Raw genomic sequence first — 25,627 nt, 5'->3', positions numbered from 1 at the left:
TACATGTCTTCGCACCTGTAAGCCATTGATGTCTGGTGCCTGTGGGGATAACCAGTCTTTATCTGCTTCTTTCACCTCGTCATCTGCTTTAAAGCTCTCACCACCAAGAACTTCCTTCAGATAGCAGATCAAGCAAAAATCACACAGTCCCAAGTCTGAACTGTACAGTGGGTGGACAATCTGTTCCCATTCAAAAGATCTGATCAGATTTTGGGTTGAACAGCAGAATGGTATATGGATTTGTCAAGTAGCAACAAAACTTGCTTGTTCCTGGCTGTATAAACTCAGCTAACAAGACACCATGTCTATCCCAATACATGGTTGCCATTCCCCTGAGTGTTGAAATTGTCTGCTGGCCTTGACTTTGATTTGTGATGTCATGTGATGCCGTCCCACTGATTGATGTTTTGATGCTGGTGACATGTGAGAAACCTATGGCCAGTTCCCTGTGACAAATTTCTCTAAAATGGATCACATTTTTTATGATATTGGAACAAAGAAATCAAGATCACAAGCCACTCTTCCCATTTTGTGTTTTTCAGGAACCCAATATGCAAAATTGCAACTTTTCAGAGACAATTTTGTGCACAGTTGTTCTACCCACACTTGAAAATTCCAGCACTCAAGTTGAAACTGTGAATCACTGGTCTTCACAAATCTTTTTGTCCATGGATTTGATTGAATCTACTAAGATCACTGGTGGTCGGTCTGATCACAGTTCACCTTGGACATTTCCCATCCGTCCTCAAAATCTCTCACCCACTTACACAGTTTTCTGTCACTCATTATATTGGAGCCATACACCTCACTTATCTGTCAATTTCTGCTGCTACAATGTTCCTTGCTATCAAAAACCAAATCGCTGATTATATTTCAGATTCGATGGGCTTATCAGTTGTTTAAAACATTTTGAACTGACATTGTAAATAGCACACTGTGACAATGTCAATGCAAAGGGCATCATTTGATGAGCAAGGCATGGCAAAAGTCTGTGGGCATGTGCATTTCAATGTTCGCATGATATTTGACTAGCTATCACAATTTAGACTTTACTTTCCGAATAACAATCATATCTCCAGATAATTCTTGCATGTAAAGTTTGTATTCACAAAGAAAATATGAAATAGCTAAGTGTAACTGGTCCTTGAAACTAATGCACTGCAAATTTCAATCATGTTGTTAATTTTTGCATGACAAAAACGTGTACATTATGCTTGTTATGATATATTGCCTCTGCATTCATTAATTACTGTGCCACTTCACTGAGGAGGTGTTATCAGGATTATGGTAGGAGATAGAAGTGTGGCGGTACCTACCTGCATACAACATGCAGTTGTGAAATTGGACCTGGTCATTGCAGAATTTACAGTAATAAATAATATGGGAAGGACCACTTAACTGCAACAACTGTATTGTGTACGTCTTTTTCACAGTCCTGGAAAACAGCCTTTTAGCTATTTCACAGAAACATCAATCTACAAGACACCAAGGATTTGTCAGAATTGAGACTCTGGGGGTAACAAGTCAATTATAAACCAATTGTACCGTTACTGTATGTTAAAATGAGGAAATAGAACCTGGTAGTGGTCATCCTCATATAAAGAACATCATCTAGTTATTTGAAACAGTATATAATATATGTAATGAAAGATTCCTTACTGATAAGAGTTTTTACACCGAAGTAATAAAGTCAGGGGATAGCGATATGCGCATGTGCAGATGGAGGTAGTACCACAGAAACAAGGTATAAAAGGACAGTGCATTGGCAGATCTGTCATTTGTACTCAGATGATTCATGTGAAAATGTTATTGACATGATTATGGCCACAAGATGGGAATTAACATACTTTGAGCATAGATTGATAGTTGGAGCTAGATGCGTGGGACATTCCATTTCTGAAATTGTTAGTGAATTAAATATTCCAAGATCCAGAGTGTCAAGAGTGTGTGGAGAATACCAAATTTCTTTCAGGCATTTCCTCTCTCCATGGACAATGCAGTGGCGACAGCCTACACTTAACGACCAAGAGTAGTGGCACTTGCATAGAGTTGTCTGTGTTAACAGACAAGCAGCACTGTGCAAAATAAGCACAGAAATCAATCTGGGATGTACAACGTACATGTCACTTAAGACAGTGTGGTGAAATTTTGCATTAATGGTCTTTGGCAGCAGACGACAAACTTGTGTGCCTTTGCTAACAGCACGACATCACCTGCAGTTCTTCTCCTGGGCTCGTGACCACACTGGTTGGACCCTAGATGACTGGAAAACTGTTGTCTGGTCAGATGACTCCTGATTTCAATTGGGAAGAGCTGCTGATAGGGTCCAAGTGTAGTAGAGATCACACAAAGTCATCGACATAAGTTGTCAACAAGTCATTGTGCAAGCTGGTGGTGGCTCCAGAATGGTGTCGGCTGTGTTTAAACTGAACTGATCATTGACTGGAAATGTTATGATCGGCTACTTTGAGACAATTTGCAGCCATTCATGGATTTCAAGTTCACAAACAATGATGGAATTTTCAAGGATAACGATGCACCACGTTACAGGGCCACAACTGTTCATAACTGGTTTGAAGAACATTCTGGACAACTTGAGCAAATGATTTGGCCACCCATACGGCTCCCCATGAATCCCACTAAACATTTATGGGATATAAGTGAGAGCACAAAATCCTTCACTGGCAACACTTTCACAATTATGGACAACAGTATGGCTCAATATTTCTGCACAGGACTCCCAATGACTTGTTGAGCCCATGCCACATTGAGTTGCTGCACTACAACAGGCACAAGTAAGTCTGATATGATATTAGAAGGTATCTCATAGTTTTGGCATCTCAGCATAAGAACAACTCATGGAAACTTCTGTCAAAAATTGACTAGAATGGGAACCTGCAGGTAAGTTGTCTGACTATTTACACAGAGCTTCTCAACAAAGAAAGTAAGTTTGTGTTAAGTATGTCTGCATGGCTGAGTTAATGCAGTATATTAATTTCTAACCAAGTCTTTCAATAACCTACCCAAAAATTAAAGCAGTACAGTTTCTGAAAAAAAGAACAAGAAGAATGTGGTGTCACCGCCAGACACCACACTTGCTAGGTGGTAGCTTAAATCAGCCGCAGTCCATTAGTACATGTCGGACCCGCGTGTCGCCACTGTCAGGATCGCAGACCGAGCGCCACCACAAGGCAGGTCTCGAGAGACTGACTAGCACTCACCCCAGTTGTACGACGACGTTGCTAGCGACTACACTGACGAAGCCTTTCTCTCATTTGCCGAGAGACAGTTATAATAGCCTTCAGCTAAGTTAATGGCTACGACCTAACAAGGCGCCATTAACCATTTGTAACGTTGCATGTACCTCAAGATAGAGTCTCACATGCATCATCAAGAATGCTGTATACCAAAGGACGATATAAAAGTTAAGTGTTCTAGTAGCTACGTTCTTTTCTTTATCAAATTCATTACGAATCCTGTTCCAGACTTAACGCCAGACGGCGTGAGTTGACGCGTGCCCTTTCGGCTACTTCACTGTGGACTGGCTGCCTTAACAGTCCACTACAAAGAAAAAAGGAAAAGGGGAGGGAAACTGAAAGTGAATGTGATCTTGCATAATGTGTCAATTACACATTATTAAAATTATTTCAGTTTGGAATAGTTTCTGTCTCTTTCTCTTGCTTAACATAACAGTTCCTAATATAACCAAAGAATTTATTCAAAAACTCACCATAGTCTGCAGGATTGTGGTATGGAGGGCAGTTAAGTCCTTGATTGCTGAGAAATGTCAGCATCTCACTGGTGCAGCCCTGATACACACAACAGCCAGATGCAATGATGCACAAATGGTCAAACATTTCAAATATTAATGCACTTGGTTGGTGAATGGTGCATACAATAGTTCTTCCTTCTTCTGCCAAAAGCTTTAGTTGCATGACACACTGTTTAGTAGCAGAACTGTCGAGCCCACTGCAAAATGCATATTGTGATTATCACTTGATTTCTAGTCATCCTGGCACATATGTTGAAATTTTCTTCTTGAAAAAACCATTGCCTATTGTTCATTTTACACACTGCAAAGGAAAGAGATTATCCTCACCTAGTTGGCTCATCAAAGAACATTACAGGAGGATTGTTGATGAGTTCCAGTGCTATGGCCAATCTTTTTCGTTGTCCACCTGATAGCTTGCCTATTCTCGTCTTGCGTGATTCTTCAAGTCCCAGTGACTGCAGCGTTTTTTGAATCTGATAAAACAGAAAATATTCAGACCATTAACTGAAACTGTACGTACTATTTTGCCTTTTGAGAAATGGTTGCAAGAAAAATACTGATAAAGCAATACAAATGAACAGCACCACAGTTCCTAAGAATGGATGGCACAAAGTCTACCAATACAACAAGAAAAATGTTGAACACATTAATTTCTTGAATGTTACTACTAATACAATTATATTACAAGATGCAGCTTTGAAGTATCTGCTGAATTTTATCAAGTATTTCTTTGTTTTAGAAAACTGAATGGGGACTACATACCCCCCACCCCTCCCCCACCCCCCAGAAAAAAAGAAAATAGAAATTTATCTTATTATGTGTGTCCCAGAATAAATGTACTGCTATTTTTCATTACTCTGATGTGAAATTAAGGAATTACATTTTAACAATATTATGAAAAGTTGTCACTCACCACATAGCAAAGATGCTGAGTTGCGCATGGGCACAACAAAAAGACTGTCAGAATCTTTTTGTTGTGCCTATCTGTAACTCAGCATCTCCACTATATGGTGAGTGGCAACTTTCATAATATTGTTACATTCCATCCTGGATTTTCCATTGTGTGGAATTACATTTTAGAAGTTTTGGTTTGAAAACATGTACATCTGTTACACAGGATTACGATAATAAGAAATGTAAAAGTTAAATGTGCATGAGAGTAAACTTCAAATATCACGAAAAAATCAATTTTTCACAGGTAGTGATCGCTAATCTTGATCATGCAAGCATATTACACAACTTAATACAATGATTCACTACACCACCACCTTTTCACCATATACTATAAGTGACACAGAATTAATGTACGTGATATGACTAAGATCTCAGATGTCTCACATAAGAGAACACAGTCCACAAAAGCAAAGATCCACATTTATTTCCACTCCAGCACAGAAGGGTAGCCTGTCACATAAATGCATTTCAGTACAGACTTTCTCAAAATGAAGATTTCCTTCTGAAACTTATATGAGACTGTGGTTATGACTTTCCTACTGATCTCTCTGTATAAAGTAGCAGTAGTTTTACAAGGTTACAGCAAGGAACTACATGTAAGGGCAGAAGGGAAGAAACTAAATTTGATATGCATTTATGGAAAACACACTGATGCTGCAAAAGTTTACGCAATGCTCATCGCAGAAAAATGAATTCAAGTCCTGTTCTGACATCACTTTACCCTGCTACATCTCTTGTAATCTTGTAGGGCATATTGATAGCTGATGCCACACTGCTGATATGCTGCACTACACCTACATTTGGCATTGGTGCACAACACATTATCTGTGGTTGGTAGGTCACGTCGGACTTCCAGCCAGCCGATTTAAGGCCAATATGTCACCAGCAAGTGAACATGTTCATCTCCACAGCTGACCGAAGTACTGACAATATTCTGCATTGCACTGGTTATTCACTGGACTGTTCGTGTTACAACTGGGCTTGTTTGGGATCTGAGTACAATGATGTCTGCCAACCACTATTAACATCTACTTTGGCAGAGTGCGATACTATTCAACTAAATGATTAATTATCACCTCATCTACAAGTAGTTTCCACTGCTGTAATTGTAGTTGTGCTACTGTCAATTGTTTCCATTTCTAGTCTTGGGCAATTCACAGGGAACAAACTATCATTTTCCACTTTCTGGTCCTTTGTTGCAAACTATGTGTGATTGTGTAGTACATCATGCAAAATAGAGCTAACTCCATTCCACAATGTGCTGCTCTGTAGAGAGGTCTGAACCAACTACCATTTGCTGTATCCATGTGACAGTGATTTGAAATATGCAATATGGAACCAAATCCAAGTAAGAATGTCACACATTCTGCTGGTTTACATATTGGAGTTGAAACATAATTGGTAATTATGAATGTTTGTGAGAGACTTAATACAGGAATCCACTCCATATATAATGAAGTTCTGAGGAAGGGCACAAGGTGGATTATAGGATACATGTAGATAAAGCAGAGGAAGCACAAATATTACTGAAACAGGATATGATAACACAAGCAGAAATGGAACCCACCACATCTGACTTGGAAAAACTTTACCCTTACCCTGAATTCCAACTAATACAATTTTTTTTATAAACAGCAACTATGGTTTTATAACTGTGGAATCCATACAGGAAAAAAATAATGAGGCTCACTGTTATGTGTGGACTGAAGGAGTTGCTGATCTTGGAGCTAAGATATAGGATCTTATCTGAGGAGACACATTCTTAGCAATGGTAGTGAACAAGTTAAAGCACTAATTTTGTGGTCTGATTCTTGTGGGGAGCAGAACAGAAACATAAAAATGATTCTGATATTGAAGATTGCTCCATAGCAACATGTCACTCTTAAAATGATGACCCTAATTTTTTTTATTTCTGGTCATTCATTCTTACTGAACGACAATGACTTTGGTGATATAGAAAGTGCACTAAAATGCAACACAGGTTGTATAACCCAGAAAAGGAGATATTAAGCATACCATACCAACTGACAATTCTAGAAAAAGAACCTTGGTACTCGTGTATCAAGTCTGCCAAAAAACCTGCATGACATGAAGTTCCAAAGAAACTCATACACTACCTAGATGAAGTCGAATTTTTCAGTGTTAAATTAAATGTGTATCAGCTACAATGTGTGTATAAGCACTGTGTGACAATGTGGCCTTTGGATGCACTCAAAACACTATGAGATGTCTGAACCACAACTTTATTATTCCTCTATGCCTTACAGGCTTCAACTTATGTTATTATCAAATACTATAAAAAACACAAAGACAAAAATTGAATCAATATAAATACATAACAGGTTACTTCTTCACCATTAAACAGAATCATGATGTAGAAAGTAAAATATGGTATAAAGCTTACCAAATACTTAATGTCATTATTAAGAGCCAGTAGAAACTTACTCAAATGGATACATGGTATCTAGTCAACAATCCTTAACAATAGACAAGTGCAAACTACCTTCAAGGATCAAAAATGATACCAGTGGGATAAACTGCTAGGTGGCACTAGGGTCATGGTGTAATGAAACAATTGTGACTTAACCTGTTTCATTGCATAAATAATTGCATTACTGAAGATTACATAAAATTTATTATATAATTTTACAAAAACTTTTTTTAAATGCTAGCTGTAAAATTCAGTGATTATTTTGAAGAACAGGTGGCATTTATGTATTGCTATGTCTACTAATAAGAGTAAAATTTATTGAAACAGGAAACCAATGAATAACATTATAAAAGTAAGGCATGGCTGAAACCAAAATTCCTTCCCAAGACACAAACTCTGAAAACCCCATACATCAGTTTAACTGATAGTAAATTAACAACTACTCAGTATAAAACTGTTGTGAAATTGATAAATAACAATAATGAACCACCACATTTGTGCAACCTAACATAATTGGTTTAAGTTTCCATTTGTTACATATTTTCAGTACCATGGAATCCGAGCTACTTCTGAAATATTAAAAAGTAAACATATAATGAAACATTTGCTGGAATTATATGTATCATATGGTAAATTATTAAGTAGAATAATATAAAGGTAGGCTGGGATGAGGGAGGAAAAAGAAGGAGCTTAATTGAAAAAATATGGGAAACAAGACTGAAACTGTTCTATGTTTAAAATAACATTTCTTGGACTGTCTGTAGTCCTATGACTACAAAATTGCTTTTTATACAGGGTGTACATAAAGTCCGGGAACATTTTCAATTATTTATTGCACAAGAACTAAACAAACAGCTGTCCCCTTCGGTAGCACGGCCTATCCATCATTGCAGCAGCTCCGTGGTCAGGCACCCACAAACTTCATACTGAAAATGGGGTTGAGTCCCATCCTGCTGAAAGATGAAGTCATTGGAGTGATTTCGAGTGCACGGGATGCACGATGCACTGATTTCTTTGGCCTCCTTATGAATGTCTCTCGTACACGCTCCACATTCACTTCACTCACACTGGGACGCCCGCTTCTCTCTGCCAGGCACTCATTGTAACGAATTTGTTGTGTCAGTGGTAAATGGCCTCCCTTGCTGGTGGCTTGTTACTGTACTTGGTTCTAAGCATCCACTGAACAGCTGTAGCACACTAGTTTTTGTCGAACTTCAACACACAGAAAGCTCGCTCCTCACCTGAACTCGCCATGTTTGCAACTAGCACTGACTATTGGCAAATTATCAAACTACACTGTGGCAGTATACATGAAAAAATACTTTCAGGGTTTCTCTTCAAAATGACATATGTATGATATCTGTACAATGTTTAGTTCTTGTGCAATAAATAGTTGAAAGTGTTCCCAGACTTTATGTACACCCTGTATAAAAAGCAATTTTGTAGTCATAGGACTACAGACAGTCCAAGAAATGCTTAAGATTCAGTTAAATTAAAACAAGAAACAAGAAATGTAGAAAACATTTGACTTACCATCATTACCTCATAACATTATCCATGTGTCATTTAATTACAATAACTGTGGTTCACTTCTGTCACAGTGCCCTCTATTAAAGATTGTTCAGTAATCTGAAGATGGGAGATTCATGTTCAAAAACTAATTGCCTTTAGCAAAGGATATTGTGATATAGGTAAATTATATTCACTGATATTTCAAATAAAATTCATTTTTCTCTTTATTCACACTTCTAAGAGGGGTTTAATATGTAGTCCTCATTAACATACATTTCAATAAAAAGAAACTAAAGTGATTGTTTACCTTATCATGTTTACGATGATGATCAGGAATTTTCAGATTAGCAGCAAAGGTCATGGCCTCACTTACTGACAAGTGTGGCTGCAATTTGTCATCTTGCATGATGTAACAGGACATACTTTGGAATTCACGTGGGTCTCGTTGCAGGCCATTTACAAGTAAGTCACCAGTTACACCCCTCCTCCTGAAAAATTTTCATCACATGAACCATATTACAATGTAAGTATTGCGAGTGCAAAAAGAATTTGTCAGTTAAGTGTGACAGGAAGTTCTTGAACTTCAGATATGATGACATATTTGCATACAAAAAACACAACTGTGCAATATAAGTGGCTAAAGAAAGTGTCATAGACGGAAATAAAATAACTTATTATTGATGAAGTTAATGGTATGTCCAGGACAGTAGATATTCATTTTATCAGTAGAAGTAATTGAAAGCAACAGAATGGTAAATGCCTGAACCAACTAGTCTGGTAGTGCAGATGAAGACACTCTAGAGAGAATATCCTGTTGCACTTTATTGAAGACTGTCGTTGAAATGTACCATGGAACACAGAAATGGAGATAACTGAAATGCATTTAGTATATCCTAACCTTATCTTATAATGACTATACATAATTCTTGGTCACTTATTGCAGAATGTTCAGACTATATTTTCACAAATTAGAAGTGCAAACAGCAGAGTCTAAGTAGTGTAATTTGATTCTTCAACCATTTGAAATATGTTCTTTAATACAACTAAGCCATAAGAATACAAGTGTTGAATTATGGAGCTAGACCATGAAAGAGTTTCAGTGAGAGACAACACGAATTAAGATGGTGTTTTTGTATCACTGGGTATGTTAGCAGGTAGAAGGAAAAAAAAGAGGATCCAGTTGTTTGGAATATTGACATGACATAAACAGTATGAATGATTCATATTCAGATTTTCATATTTATTCATCAACCACTGATCGTGTATATGATTTGGGTACAGTATTAATATTATATCATAATGGGATTTTATGTTGAAATTACAAATTATGTTTAGATTTAAAATTTAAAATTACTTATTAGGTTTAGAATACCACATTTTTATAAAATTCTTCTACCACATAAAAAAAGCTATGATTTATGGGTTCTGTGCATGCCTTTTATAGGAATTGTATGGTAGGTCTCAGCAGGTCTCTCAGTATCAAGGACAGCCTGTTTTACAGCTTTATTCTAGTATATTTGAAACTATTTTAGGACTCAATTAATCTAGTATATTCTAAAACTATCTCATTTATGTTCCTTATTCCACAATTGCAAATAGAATTTCTTCTTCTTTTTCTTATGTCTTTGTCCCTCATTGGGACAAGGTCAGCATGATTACTTACATATTTGACATGATTAATTTAAGAGGTGGCCAGGTGCCCTTCCTGTTGCCACTCCATTAACCCCCCATGACAAAACATGTGTACCCCGCCTCTATGCATTTAGTGTTATTTATGAGGAAGTGAGCAAAGTTTTTTAAATGTTTGCAAATCTTGTTGCTGAGAGGGGACTTGGGTACCAGACCAGCATTCACCTAGTGGGGTGTAAGGAACTGCCTGAAAACCCCATCCAGTCTTGCCAGCATGTTTAATCACCTGCACAAATTCGATATGGGGTCGGTGCACATCCCCATCCTGGAAGCGATGCTTTAACACACACAGCTACCCAGATGGGTAATCGTAGATAGAACTATGGCTGCTTTTTCACTGTGAAGAGACTGGGTGGTTTACTATAGAGACAAGGTATTTTTCTTTCTTTGAAATGTGGCCAGCGTGCCTCTCTCTTTGGAATGCTTGAATGTTCTCACTGCTTCCCTCCCCTTGCCTTTTCCTCCCCCCCCTCCCCCCTCCCCTGCCCACATAAGTACTGTTCTTGCACCAGAGGAGTTGCCTCATAGGACATTTCCACAAGTTAAGTGAGAGAGCAAGAAAGCATAATATATGCAAAACTGCTCTGTGTGTGGATCCTATTTCAGTTGTGTTCATTTATCATAATAGTCTTCAGCACTCAAAACAGCACATGTTCTGACGACTTCCTTGGCAGGCAGTACAAGAAAAATATAATGTCTCACAGAATATATTTGGAAATGTCTTCACAGTGAATTAATAGAGGATACGATCAATGATATAGTACCTTAAGATTTTATTCCTCAACAGCATTTTCAAATTATCCAAAATGTTACTCACACACCAAACCGACTTTTGAATTGTATAGTTTGTGATCTGCTTAATTCACTCTGATCTGTTTGATAGTTCTCTGCCTAAAATGGAGCAATGTACGAACTGAACTGATTATAAATTATAGTAACAACTGGTACAATTTCACATACCGGGGACCAGATTGTGGATAATTATGTCAAACACTTTACACATAAATGACCTTTTATGGCAGGTGAATTAGTGGCTTACTGTCACCAATCAAGAGAAGCAGTTTGGTGTGCTGCTTTGATCCTCAATTATTTCTGTCACACAGACAAAACTGTATAAATAAATCAACCATTCAAAAATTCAGCTAAAGTGATTAATGGCAACTCCAGGAAAACTAAACCAACAGGAGTGATGACATTTAAGCCTCGTGTCAAGTAATAGTGATTAACTGCCTAAATCACTGTGTCAGCTTGTTCAGTTACGTGATCACGTATTTTCACTGATTTATACATTCATTCATTCATTTGTAGGTCCAATAGCGTATAGTAGGAGACACTAATCTACGTTGGTCATTTCTGTCTCACAATAGAAGAAAATAAAATCATTTTTTGTAAAAAACAGTGTTACAACTGCTGTGTTATTTCTCACAGAGGATCAATATAATAAAAACATTTCAAGGTCCTAGCACAATCATGAGAAGGGTATATTTATTTTTAATCGAATCAAAAGGGAAATTCCTTTGTTAACACTATAAAATTGCAAAGAGAAGAATGTCTGGCCAGTACTTACCTTTAGGAGATCAGTTTCCCTTATTGCCAAGAGACACATTTAACAGTGAAAACACTAATGCCAGATTTTGGAAACATTAGTTCCTTCATGGGGGAGGAAAGAGAGATAGGTTGGTGAAGGTTAGAAAGGAGCAGCAGGGAACTCAGATTTCAGGATGAGAGGGAGCCACCTGTTTCAGATTGGGGTTAAGTGACCTGCCCCTCTTTTCTAAGGTTCCTCAACCTATCTACCTAAACTCATTTCTCCTAGACAAATCCTTCTACTTTATCAACGAATTTCTACTTAAAAATTGGTAGCTCATACAAAGGAAAAAATTATCAATTGGTTTTAAAGTATAGTGGCATAAGTAAGATTAAAAATGATGTTAATACTACATTCTGATTAAAATCACTTGACAGCTGACTCTTCATGCACTGGAGCTGGTTTCTTCCAATCAGAGCACTCTGTGTCACATACAAACCATTCGACGTTGCCAAACTGCATCAAAAATTGGCCATTTCACATCAAATTCCTCGTCCAGCATTCTTTCTTGATGTGTTTGGATCCAGAATTATGGGTCTGGCACTTTTATTTCATATTTCATCACACAAAAAATGATGCCAATGAATACACACACTTCATACACAGCAATAACCAAATACTAATGGATACTTCCACACGAGATGCGATTCATCATCACGTACATAGGTTATCATAATCACAGAGATCAGGTTGATGAATAAATATGAAAAACTGAATATGGCATTGTATGAAGCCATTTCAGGCAACTGCAACCACACACTGCAGTAGGCAGTTAAGAAATAATTATAAGAAAGCATAAAAACCGACAAGCAGGAAAACCTGATGATAAATAGGCCTATTATGAATATTCAGCACACACTCAACTGCTGCTCCTGTTTAACATGTATCTGATATCTCATAATGTCCACAAGTTTTGAAATAAAGCTAAAAATATCACTATTTAAAAATAAAATTCAAAACAAGTTAGATCGAAACCTGATAAGTCTCTAAGATAATGGCTACTAAAAGTGTACCGCAGTTTTAAACAACCAAATAAAAGCTATAAAGTTCAGTTTCAATCACAAAATAACAAATAGATTTAAACTGGAAAGTTTTTAATTTGAAATAATTAGTAGAAAACATAAGGAATTAAATGAACACTCATGTAAGTTTTATAACTTTTGAAAACCATTTGGTATCGTTTCGAGAGCTAGCTAAGCTCTGGATAGCACTCAATGAAAAAGAGTGGGTATTTGTGACATCTTACTGCAGCAATTCCAAATCCTTATCATAACTCATTACGGTAGATTAATTGCAGTAGATTATAAAAGGCAATGTCTTGATCACATAATATCTCATTTAAATTGATTAATAATTTTAGTAATAAAATGTTTTGCGACCAAGATATCGACTTTTATAATACAGCACAATAAAAAAGTCACTGGTCTTCTCTGGAAGTACATAGACTTCAGTTTGCATAAATTGCAATATCAGTATCGTTTCTTTTCAGTCAGACGCCACACACATTTATTAGCAAAGAGCTCTAGGAAACTTCTGTACTGTCACTGAGTTGACAGATTTTGATGAACCCTGTGATGACATAGCGGCAGACACTAAGGCAGAGAAACACTCAAGCATTAATACGGTAGGGCCTTTCTCACTATCATTAGCAAGGTAGTGTCCCCAAATTCATAAAATTAGAACTTTGCGGGCAAATGGTTATGAGTCCACTGTAATACCTTTCCATTCAGTGTGCCAACTGGCTTTGAACAGAGTGGTTTGGTTTGTTGATGATGATCATATTCCCAATGCCATGCTTTCATGAGTTTACAGTTTTGTGATGGCTGACTTGAAAAATCAGTGCGTTTGTGTAAGGCTTTGTTTTAAACTTCCCACAAGCACTGCAGAAACACACCAAATGTTGAAACAAAGTTTTGGAAACAACACCTTAGGCCAGACACAGTATTATGACAGGTATAAATATATCAGAAATGGGCGAACTTCAACTTATGACGATGATCGTACTGTTGGGGTGTCAACAGGAACCACACCAAAAATGTTGAGAAAGTGAGAAATCTGACTCTGCAAGTTCATAGACACACTGCCCAAGACCTCTGCAATACCTTTGGAACATATTATGGGTGTAATCTTTCAGAAGAATTGAACATGAGAAGGATTGCGGAGAAATTTGGGCTATGACTGCTTCCACACAGACAGAAGTAACACTGCGAGGAAGTTTGCAGAGAACTTTAAACAACTATTTCAAGACATTCCAAACTTTCTTGCAAAGACTGTCACTGGTGACGAAGGTTGGGTTGACCCTGACGCTGAGACTAATCGGCAATCGTTGCAATATAACAGTCCTCCTTCACCTCGGCCAAAAAAAGTTTGCCAGTTGTAACAGAAGTGGCGTACAAGCGACTGGGTATTCCACTATGACAATTCACAGCTGCATATGGCTTACATCATTCAGGAATTATTTACTAAAAAACAAGAAGACATGAAACTTTCCTGGCAGATTAAAACTGTGTGCCCGACCGAGACTCGAACTCGCGACCTTTGCCTTTCGCGGGCAAGTGCTCTACCAACTGAGCTACCGAAGCACGACTGACGGCCAGTACTCACAGCTTTACTTCTGCCAGTACCTCGTCTCCTACCTTCCAAACTTTACAGAAGCTCTCCTGCGAAACTTGCAGAACTAGCACTCCTGAAAGAAAGGATATTGCGGAGACATGGCTTAGCCACAGCCTGGGGGATGTTTCCAGAATGAGATTTTCACTCTGCAGCGGAGTGTGCGCTGATATGAAACTTTCCTGGCAGATTAAAACTGTGTGCCCGACCGAGACTCGAACTCGCGACCTTTGCCTTTCGCGGGCAAGTGCTCTACCAACTGAGCTACCGAAGCACGACTGACGGCCGGTACTCACAGCTTTACTTCTGCCAGTACCTCGTTTCCTACCTTCCAAACTTTACAGAAGCTCTCCTGCGAAACTTGCAGAACTAGCACTCCTGAAAGAAAGGATATTGCGGAGACATGGCTTAGCCACAGCCTGGGGGATGTTTCCAGAATGGGAACAAGAAGACAGTTATTCTCCACACGCCATACGCTCCAGACTTAGCTTCGTGTGACTTCTTCCTCTTCCCTAAGATGAAAATCAAGTTGAAGGGACGAAGATTTATAACAGTCAGGCAGATTCAAGAAGAATCACATAGGGCGCTAAATACTAACAAAGAAAGCCTTCCAGAATGCACTTCCAAAATGGGAGAAACGTGGGGATCCATGTATTTGCTTCACAGGGACAGTCCAGAATAAGATCCAGGTAAGATGTCATAAGTTTATTTATCTAATATATTTCAAGAACTTTTGGACATGACCTCTTGCTTTTATTCATAAAATAAATGTGTTTCCTAATTTAATTTTGCTATTTTAGATGCATATACAATTTTTTTTATAATTTGGTCATGCTATCGTTCATAAAACTGCTACTAACACTGTTGTACCATCCTGTGCGAAATTTACTCTGGTGTCAGCTTTCAGTCGCAGTGGACTATCCTTTCTGCTGCAGAAAATAATCCAGCCACTTACATAGTTGTTACAGTCTAATGTTTTATTCTACTACATCTGTTCCTGTTTGGTTACCATGTGCTATTAAAGTAGCAACTACGACAGACCGTTAAAACATTGTGTACAAATGTAATATCTTTTCTCAATAATACTGTTGTCCACATAGTTCGCATTAGTGAAAAAACAACATTATTAGTCCAAGATTACAAGCATTTTTTCAATAAGTCCCATACCGACCCGCCATAGTATGTGGCCCATCTGCATGTAGATCATATGGCGATGGGTCATTTCCCACAATAGAAGCCAACTGATCTCTTAAAGTCAATTTTATCTTTTGTGTCATATAGTCCCGACCTCTTTTTCATAGCATACCACTGGTTCCAGCAATCGCAAAGCTGCTGTGCTTCCGTTTTGTGTTCTCATCTCCTCTGCTGGTCTTCCAATTCTGTACTAACATTTTTGTTGTACCGTCCCCCTTCCCCTCTTTAATGGTGAACATACTGTAGTCACAATTATATATTTAAAAACTGCGTCAGCTATAAGAAGCGAACTGTCAAAGTTCTTTCCAATTCTGGCTGAGTCATAGATATGGAATTGGAATGGTCATCGAACATGTTGGTGACATCTCAGGTCTAATCGGAAGATGATGGTGGAGGGGCGGGCGGATGTAGTGGGCACTCAAATCGAAATTCAGTATTCACCAAACCATTGTTACTGGTATAAGTTTACCAATAAAACATTTAATGCGCCAGTCACTTGTTAATTTTGCCCGTACGCATTTCGATGGTTCACATCGTCTTCTTCAGGCGGATAACTGTTTATTTACATGTCTGGTGTTGGTGAGGATACAAACGTCTTTTCACAGTCGCAGTCCTAGGAGAGTGTAAGTTATTTTGCGTCTTTTACTAATGATTAAAATTGTTTATCACAATAAGCAAGTGACTGATGAAAAAATTTGTTTTATTTGTATGTATCGACAGTCGTAGCCCTCGTATGGACGAAATATTTACTCATGATAGAATCTTACCACTTAAACATTTGGAATCTACATATCATAAGGTATAACATGAAATATTTCTAAGTGAAAAAGTAAATAATATGCTGGAACTACATGCATTTTTCTGAAGGCTTACATTGCGGTCAGTTTTCTGTATCTAAGCGGATGCTGTGCCAATTGTCATCGCAACAAGATCCCATGTTTGTTGTTTTGATTTCCAGGAAAACTTTCTAGGCTTCTACAGTCCTACTATCTGAAAGAATACCAAGTGACTGCAGCACATCTTTTGGGTACGACTTTTGTATTCTCTTGCGTAAGGCGAGTAAAAAACAAAAACCAACTTACTATAAAGCAACGAAGAAAGCTTCCTCTGTCAATCTCACTGACTACAATGGCGATGTAAAGTTTTAAAAATGGCTGCTTGATTCAGTGACCGTTTCTAAATTAAAATTTAAACAAATGAACCTATCATTTTTAGCCTATTATTTATAGACTGAAAATAATACTGACCGAACACTCATTTGTTTCAAATTTTAATGGCGTTGGATATTAGAACTCATCTGACCACTTCTCGTCAAGCAGCAGGGCAAAAAATATGCATTGGCCACTTTTCCTGTCCTGACCACTTTACAACACCTTCTCTCGTCTGTCTTTCTGTTAACTGGTAACCTACTTAAATTAGTACCTTACATTAATTGTTAACGGCAATTGCAATATGAGACATGACCACAAATTTTACTACGTTATTTTCCCATTACTCATTGTATTGTATTACAACAGTCTTAATTTGATTTCATATTACTTGTTACAAACATTTACCACATTTAGATATGAACGTATGTATAACGCACATTCACGAACACATGTTGCTTCTGTTTGACATTTGCACCACTGCAGCTGATTGGTGCTGTTTGCGCACGCTCGTTGAGGTGTCAGCATTGGAAGACAAAAAATAAAATATTCCTTCTCTCATTTTTATCAACATTGCAGTGACCGCTCCACATACGACTCTGCCGTGACGTAAGCTCACGGTCAAATTTACCAATGTCAGTTAAAATTAACCACATCTTAAAATACTAATGTCTCTGCAAGTATTTTTGTTTCTTACTGATCTAGAAAAATACGCTCTTTAGAAGCCCTTAACGTTAGTTGCAGCTTTTGGATTCAGCTATTAGTTGTTAGAAGCGTATTACTGTAAAATACTGCTGAGATCCGCGGGCCACACGAAACACTTGATCCGGGCCACATATAGCCCACACGCAACATGCGACCCTTAGGCCGCAGATTGACGACCATTGTTCTAAAAATCTGTCTGACAATCCTTGCTATATCCTCAACTAGGAGACGCTCCCAGGGAGCTTGATATAGTGTGTTCAGTTCATCAGTCAGTATTTGCCGCTAATCCTTTGGCTATCCTACATCAACTTCTACATTTGCTATATTCGTGTCCTATACCTTTTTATAAAAGAATAGTGTGGTGTCACCGCCAGACACCACACTTGCTAGGTGGTAACTTAAATCGGCCGCGGTCCTGTAGTACATGTCGGACCCGCGTGTCGCCACTGTGTAATCGCAAACCTAGCGCCACCACATGGCAGGTCACAAGACACGGACTAGACCTCGCCCCAGTTGTACGGACTACATTGCTTGCGACTAGACCTACCAAGTCTTCCTCTCATTTGCCGAGAGACAGATAGAATAGCCTTCAGCTTAGTCCATAGCTACTACCTAGCAAGGCGCCATTTGTATCAGTGCTTATAGCTCACTAATATTCAAGAGAGATGTATTCCAACAAGAGAATTAAAGATAAGTATTAAAACGCTACGTACTTTTCTTCTTATTCATTAATAAGTCTCATGTTCCAGAACTTCAAGCCCGTCTGCGTTAGTTTAGCGTGCACCTAGCTACCTCATTGTGTCTAGACTGTATGAACTAGACACAACAAATAGAAAAGCGAAAATTGTGGTGCGCAGTACATGTTATTTGGCTCAATAATTTTATATTTTCAGGGCTGTGCACAGCAAATGTAAAACTAAGAACAATATAATCAAAGCGAAGAGATAGCGTTAAATCTGTTTCGGCGAGTACCGTCAAAATAACCTGCAATACAGATATAAAGCGAAACTGAAGAGCGGCTTCGTAAGGACACTTCATTAGTATTTCTGATTTGGCTCTAATTAATGACGTTAAGACAGTTTAAAAACTGCAGGCAATGCAGGTTTTAACGATACAGCAAAACTGGCATGGAATTCGGACAGTGTGACAAGACGTTCATATATTCCTCTATTATGAGCAACGTGTAACGAAAATTCAGTGTCCCGGTGACGCTTAACCAAATTCAATAACGGATTATCATGATTGCGTAATTTTTTAAAAAATTCTCTACCGAACCCAATCCCGCGCTACCAACCTTAAAAGTGCTATGTTTAATAACCTTATTCCAACAAAATGTGATTTTTATTAACAAACAGAAGTCTTCTTCTGTCGTGTGTTGTGTGACTGGATACGTGATTTCCTGTCAGAAAGGTCACAGTTCGTAATAACTATAGAAAGTCATCGAGTAAAACAGAAGTAACATCTGGCATTCCTCAAGGAAGTGTTATATGCCCTCCGTTGTTCCTGCTTTACATACATGATTTAGGAGACAATCTAAGCGTCGGCCGAAGTAGCCGTGCGGTTAAAGGCGCTGCAGTCTGGAACCGCAAGACCGCTACGGTCGCAGGTTCGAATCCTGCCTCGGGCATGGATGTTTGTGATGTCCTTAGGTTAGTTAGGTTTAACTAGTTCTAAGTTCTAGGGGACTAATGACCTCAGCAGTTGAGTCCCATAGTGCTCAGAGCCATTTGAACCATTTTTTTTGACAATTTAAGCAGCCCTCTTAAATTGTTTGCCGATGATGCAGTCATTTACCAACATGGTCAAAACTATTTGCAAAATGATTTAGACCAGATATCTGTACAGTGCAAAAAGTGGCAGTTGACTCTAAATAATGAAAAGTGTGAAGTCATCCACATGAGAACTAAAAAGAGTCCGCTAAATTTCAGTCACACAAACCTAAATTCCGTAAACAAACCTAAATTCCGTAAACTCAACTAAATACTCAGTGATTCACAACTACGAATCACTTAAACTGAGACGGTCACATAGATAATGTTGTGGGGAAACCAAACCAAAGAAAGTTGTTGTTGTTGTTGTTGTTGTTGTTGTGGTCTTCAGTCCTGAGGCTGGTTTGATGCAGCTCTCCATGCTACTCTATCCTGTGCAAGCTTCTTCATCTCCCAGTACCTAGTGCAACCTACATCCTTCTGAATCTGTTTAGTGTATTCATCTCTTGGTCTCCCTCTACGATTTTTACCCTCCACGCTGCCCTCCAATACTAAATAGGTAATGTCCTATCAACCGATCCCTTCTTCTAGTCCAGTTGTGCCACAAATTTCTCTTCTCCCCAATTCTATTCAATACCTCCTCATTACTTATGTGATCCACCCCTCTAATCTTCAGCATTATTCTGTAGCACCACATTTCGAAAGCTTCTATTCTCTTCTTGTCTAAACTATTTATCGTCCACGTTTCACTTCCATACATGGCTACACTCCATACAAATACTTTCAGAAACGACTTCCTGACACTTAAATTTATACTCGATGTTAACAAATTTCTCTTCTTCAGAAACGATTTCCTTGCCATTGCCAGTCTACATTTTATATCCTCTCTACTTCGACCAAATAGCAAAACTCATTTACTACTTTAAGCGTCTTATTTCCTAATCTAATTCCCGCAGCACCACCCGATTTAATTCGACTACATTCCATTACCCTCGTTTTGCTTTTGTTGATGTTCATCTTATATCCTCCTTTCAAGACACTGTCCATTCCGTTCAGCTGCTCTTCCAGGTCCTTTGCTGTCTCTGACAGAATTACAACGTCATCGGCGAACCTCAAAGTTTTTATTTCTTCTCCCTGGATTTTAATTCCTACTCCGAATTTTTCTTTTGTTTCCTTTACTGCTTGCTCAATATACAGATTGAATAACATCGGGGAGAGGCTACAACTCTGTCTCACTCCCTTCCCAACCACTGCTTCCCTTTCATGCCCCTCGACTCTTATAACTGCCATCTGGTTTCTGTACAAATTGTAAATAGCCTTTCGCTCCTTGCATTTTACCCCTGCCACCTTCAGAATTTGAAAGAGAGTATTCCAATCAACATTGTCAAAATGTTTCTCTAAGTCTACAAATGCTAGAAACGTAGGTTTGCCTTTCCTTAATCTATTCTCTAAGATAAGTCGTAGGGTCAGTATTGCCTCACGTGTTCCAAAATATTTACGGAATCCAAACTGATCTTCTCCGAGGTCGGCTGCTACCAGTTTTCTCATTCGTCTGTAATGAATTCGTGTCAGTATTTTGCAGCCGTGACTTATTAAACTGATAGTTCGGTAATTTTCACATCTGTCAGCACCTGCTTTCTTTGGGACTGGAATTATTATATTCTTCTTGAAGTCGGAGGGTATTTCGCCTGTCTCATACATCTTGCTCACCAGATGGTAGAGTTTTGTCGGGACTGGCTCTCCTAAGGCTGTCAGTAGTTCTAATGGAATGTTGTCTACTCCCGGGGCCTTGTTTCGACTTAGGTCTTTCAGTGCTCTGTCAAACTCTTCACGCAGTATCATATCTCCCATTCCATCTTCATCTACATCCTCTTCCATTTTCATAATATTGTCCTCAAGTACTCCTTCCACCTTTCTGCTTTCCCTCCTTTGCTTAGAACTGGGTTTCCATCTGAGCTCTTGATATTCATGCAAGTGGTTCTTTTTTCTCCAAAGGTCTCTTTATTGGCAGAACACTTAGAAAATTTAACACGTCTAGTAAAGAGACTGCTGTACCCTCTTCTAGAGTATTGCTGTGCAGTATGGGACCCGCATCTCACAGAATTGATAGAGGACATCGAAAGAGTTCAAATAACGGCAGCTCGCTTTGTATTATCACGAAATACCGGATATGACACACGTATAGGAGTGGCAGTCATTAAAAGAAAGGCGTTACTCGTTGCGGCAGGATCTTCTCACGAAATTTCAGTCACCAACTTCCTCCTCAGAGTGTGAAAATATGTTGTTGTCGCCCACCTACATTAGGAGAAATGATGAGCATAATAAAATAAGAGAAATCAGAGCATGCACGGTGAAATTTAAGTGTACGTTTTTCCCGCGTGTTGTTCGAGAGTGGAATGATAGACGAATGGAAGGTGGTTCTATGAACTCTCCGCCAGACACTTAATAGTGAATCGAAGAATAATGATATAGATGTAAATGTAGATACATATGTAGATGACAAGACGATCGAGCCCGTTCTGTAAACCCATTTATGATTGGTTAGGATATCTTTCGGAGTGATACAATTTGAAACAAAATTCAAAAGTACCACGGAACGTATTGAGAGATAAACAGTGTTGAGTCCTTCATAAATTATAGGTAGTCTGGTTTATTCGCCTTTCGTGATAACGCTTTTACGTATCATTCGAAAAAAATTCCAACAACGCTAGCTTATCGCAGAGACGCTATGTGCATTTCACACCTGCGCCAGAGAAGAGCCTCTCTTGACGTTTTTATCTGCGACTTAATGGGTCCGTATCTCCTCCGTCACTACAGCAGCCACCTGGCTCCTGACCGCCAACCGCTAATAAACAACAGCTTGCACCGGTACGAGGTCATTGAAACGTGTGTATAATCAACTTCCTCTACGTTCGAAGAAGCTCGCCGGCCGCGGTGGTCTCGCGGTTCTAGGCGCGCAGTCCGGAACCGTGCGACTGCTACGGTCGCAGGTTCGAATCCTGCCTCGGGCATGGATGTGTGTGATGTCCTTAGGTTAGTTAGGTTTAATTAGTTCTAAGTTCTAGGGGACTGATGACCACAACAGTTGAGTCCCATAGGGCTCAGAGCCATTTGAACCATTTGAAGAAGCTCGTGGACCCATCTCGTCGGTGCAGTTCTCTGTGATAGAAGTTAGCGAGAGATGTGGCGAAAAGTGAAAATCTTTGTAAGTATAGACGTGAAGTGTGATGATGAAGCTACCAGTGAAGGATGATATAAATCTGCACTGCTAGCCACTAAAATTGCAATGACGGAAAGGATAACAAATAACGAAATTGTACTTACAGTGCGTATACAGTACAGTACAAAAAATACTAAATTTGTACATCAACATCTACATGGCCTCTCTGAAAATGACACTTAAATGTCTGGCAGAGGGTTCATCGAACCACCTTCACACTAATTCTCTGTTATGAATGAAACACATATAACATTTGTTTTATATTCTACAATATTTATTATTTGTTACAAAATCGGTTTTTGTCTGTTATACAGTCATCAGGTACAAAGATAAGTGTGTGGTGCAGTGAAATTTTGTTGTCATTCATTTCCATGAATGCCAAAAAAGGAAGGGCAAAGTCATGGCATTGCAGCCTATCTTGGGGCTTCATTTGGTGCACATTCAGAATCTTGTAGGGTTACCAGTGTAAAACGTGTCGCAAAATCTTTTGAACTGTTGACCAGGTGAGAGACAATTCCCACGACACAGCTCGAGCACTGGCTGCGGAATTTGAGACAAGTGTTGCACGGTCGCTAATAGGTACAGCAACTTCTTTAACAACTACCATGGGAATGGGCCGCCTTCCTCTCCCTGCTGTATCATCTATTTCTCGTCTTTCTTTAAATTTATTGATAATATTTAGCTCATTTATTGACATAGGGCTTATTTGCAGCTGTTTTGTAGACAATATTTCCGCAATGCAGCGCTGCTATTGCTACCAATCTGATAAAGCAAGTTTACCAGCAGTATGCGGTTTTTCTTCTCAATAGACATTGCCTTTCATACGGAATATGTCAACCCTCTGAACTCCTCACTTGTGCACGAACGACCTCTCGATTATGTCCCATAAATGTTCGATGAAATTCATGGCGAGCGACCTGCGTGGCCAAGTCATTTGCTCAAATTGTCCACAAATCAGTTGGAAACAATTGTGACCGAGTGACGTGGCACATTGTCATCCATAAAAACTGATGTCTATGAATGGCTACAAATGGTCTCCAAGTAGCCGAACATAATCGTTTCTAGTCAATGATCAGTTCAGTTGGACCAGAGGACCCAGTCGATTCCATTATGAAGCCAGAGGACCTCGTCCGTTCCATTACGCAGCCACCACCAGCTTGCACAGTGCCTTGTTGACAACTTGGGTCCATGGCTTCGTGGGGTCTGCGCGACGCTCGAACCCTACCATCAGCTCCTACCCCGAACTGACATCGGGACTCATCTAACCAAGCCTCGGTTTTCCAGTCTAGGGCTCAACGGATACGGTCACAAGTCCAGGAGAGGCTGTTAGCGAAGGCCTCGCGTCGGTCGCCTGCTGCCATAGCTCATAAAGGCAGATTTCGCCATACTATCCAACTGGATACGTTTGTCGTACGTCTCACACTGATTTCTGCGGTTGTTTCAAGCAGCGTTTTTTGTCTTTTAGCTCTGACAACTGTAACGCAAACGGCGCTGCTCCCGGTCGTTACGTGAAGAGTTGAGAGGTGGCATGAGCCCCCTCTCATGTTTCTATCTTACGACTCTCCTCTCTATTTGCATGCGGTGGAGGGCTGCTATTCCTTCACACGCGGACTTCCCATGCAGCGTCTCTCGTCACCCGGGTGGTCCAGTGACAGGCGGGCTCTTCTGACTTTGAAAGGGTATGCCGACAGGCGTGGGGGGTCGAGTGAATGCTTTCCGGACGCCGGCATTGTCAGGAGACGCGCCCGTTTGGAGCCGGAAGTGGCGGCTGGGCTGGAGGTTCCGTTGCTTCGCAGAAGCTTAGCGAAAACACTTTCTGGTGGGCTACCAGCGAGGCGTGGGAATGACTTATGTACCCAGGCAGCTGTGGCGGGAAAATTCCCGCGCTTTCTGCAAAATAGGACTGTGATTGGCTTGCTCAGGGCATAGCTCCGTGACGGAGCAAAATCAGCACAGAAATTGGCGCCAAGAATCTCCATTGGTGGAATGGTAGTGCCCCGGCAATGGAGTGGAATTTCCGCCGGTTTTCGAGTTGCTGATTGGAACGTAACCACGGCCACTGTCGTGGGGGCGGGAATGTTGTGTGTTCGCCTGTACGGGTGCTATAAGTAGTCGGCAGTCGCCTTTCGGTCGAGGACGTCGAAGCAACCAGCCCTCGCCTGCGGTACGCCAGATCGTGTTCTGGGAGATAAGAAGACCGTTTGGTAATGTACGTCCGCAGCACCGGCAGATAGGGATTTTCCTAGGTGACAATCAGAGCTCAGCAGAGCGCGCCTGTTCATCCTTTTCTAACTTCGTTCTGTTTCGAGTAGCAGCAATTACTGTTGGGTTAGCTGTGTGTCTCTCTTGAGATTTGAGTGGAAAGGAATTGGCTCCACATACCACTTCGTCTTAAACCTCACGATCTAAGTTAGGGACAACTTCACCTTTATAGTGTTTGTATGAATCTCCAATTTTAGCCAATTTGATGTTTTATAAATATTTCCTGTATTTCTTTTACTATTCTGTGTTTAATCTTAATAAATCATATTGTTATTTTGGACAGAACTTTCATTCTGTTAATCGATAGAGCAACCCTATCATTCCTCACTATGCTAATGAAACCTTGGTTTATTTAACTTATTTATCAAATTAAATTATTGCAGGTGCCAAACTCTCTTCTACTCCACTAGCAGGGTTGATTAGAGTCAGTTCGCGTATTTCTTTTATCCTTGTGCAACAGCAAAAGTCGGAGTTAGAATAGGGGGGGCTTAGAGCATGATTTACATATGTGGATTCTAGTAGAACTTAGTGATAAATACACTGCTAGCCCCGGCACCTCGCATAATATGGCGACCCTTAGCCTCGGATCTTTCCTGAGAATCACTGATTAACAAACAGTAATCTTAGAACGAACATTCAAATTTTTTTTCTCTAATTTTTTTTATTGATTAATACCCAAGTTTTTTTTCTGGTAGTTCCGCGTTTAGTTTTAAGTAGCGGCGCATGATTACAGTTTTTGTTTTCAGTGTATATATTTTTTTTGTTCATTGTTTTTTTGTGTTTCGTTGATGTGGTGTCCGTACCGCATCGCACTTTGTCGGATTTGTGTGCGG

The 25,627-nt window shown here is 39.5% G+C and overlaps 1 protein-coding gene across 2 annotated transcripts in view; it reads right to left on the bottom strand.

Annotated features, from left to right (window-relative positions):
• The window catches only part of LOC126195345 (ATP-binding cassette sub-family G member 1-like), a 359,577-nt gene that overhangs the window by 43,258 nt on the left and 290,692 nt on the right, over positions 1 to 25,627 (bottom strand). For both annotated transcript variants that reach the window (XM_049933923.1, XM_049933924.1), the window contains 3 exons: positions 8,977 to 9,157; positions 4,100 to 4,245; positions 3,731 to 3,969 (listed from right to left, as the gene is read on the bottom strand). In XM_049933923.1, coding sequence (XP_049789880.1) covers positions 3,731 to 3,969; positions 4,100 to 4,245; positions 8,977 to 9,157 — 566 coding nt within the window. The remainder of the gene's footprint in view (positions 1 to 3,730; positions 3,970 to 4,099; positions 4,246 to 8,976; positions 9,158 to 25,627) is intronic.

This window comes from Schistocerca nitens, chromosome 7 (assembly GCF_023898315.1).
Source record: "Schistocerca nitens isolate TAMUIC-IGC-003100 chromosome 7, iqSchNite1.1, whole genome shotgun sequence".
NCBI classification, from domain to species: Eukaryota; Metazoa; Arthropoda; class Insecta; order Orthoptera; family Acrididae; genus Schistocerca; species Schistocerca nitens.
The sequence above is the reverse complement of the archived record's forward strand: the minus strand, read 5'-3'. Positions and strand labels throughout refer to the sequence as shown.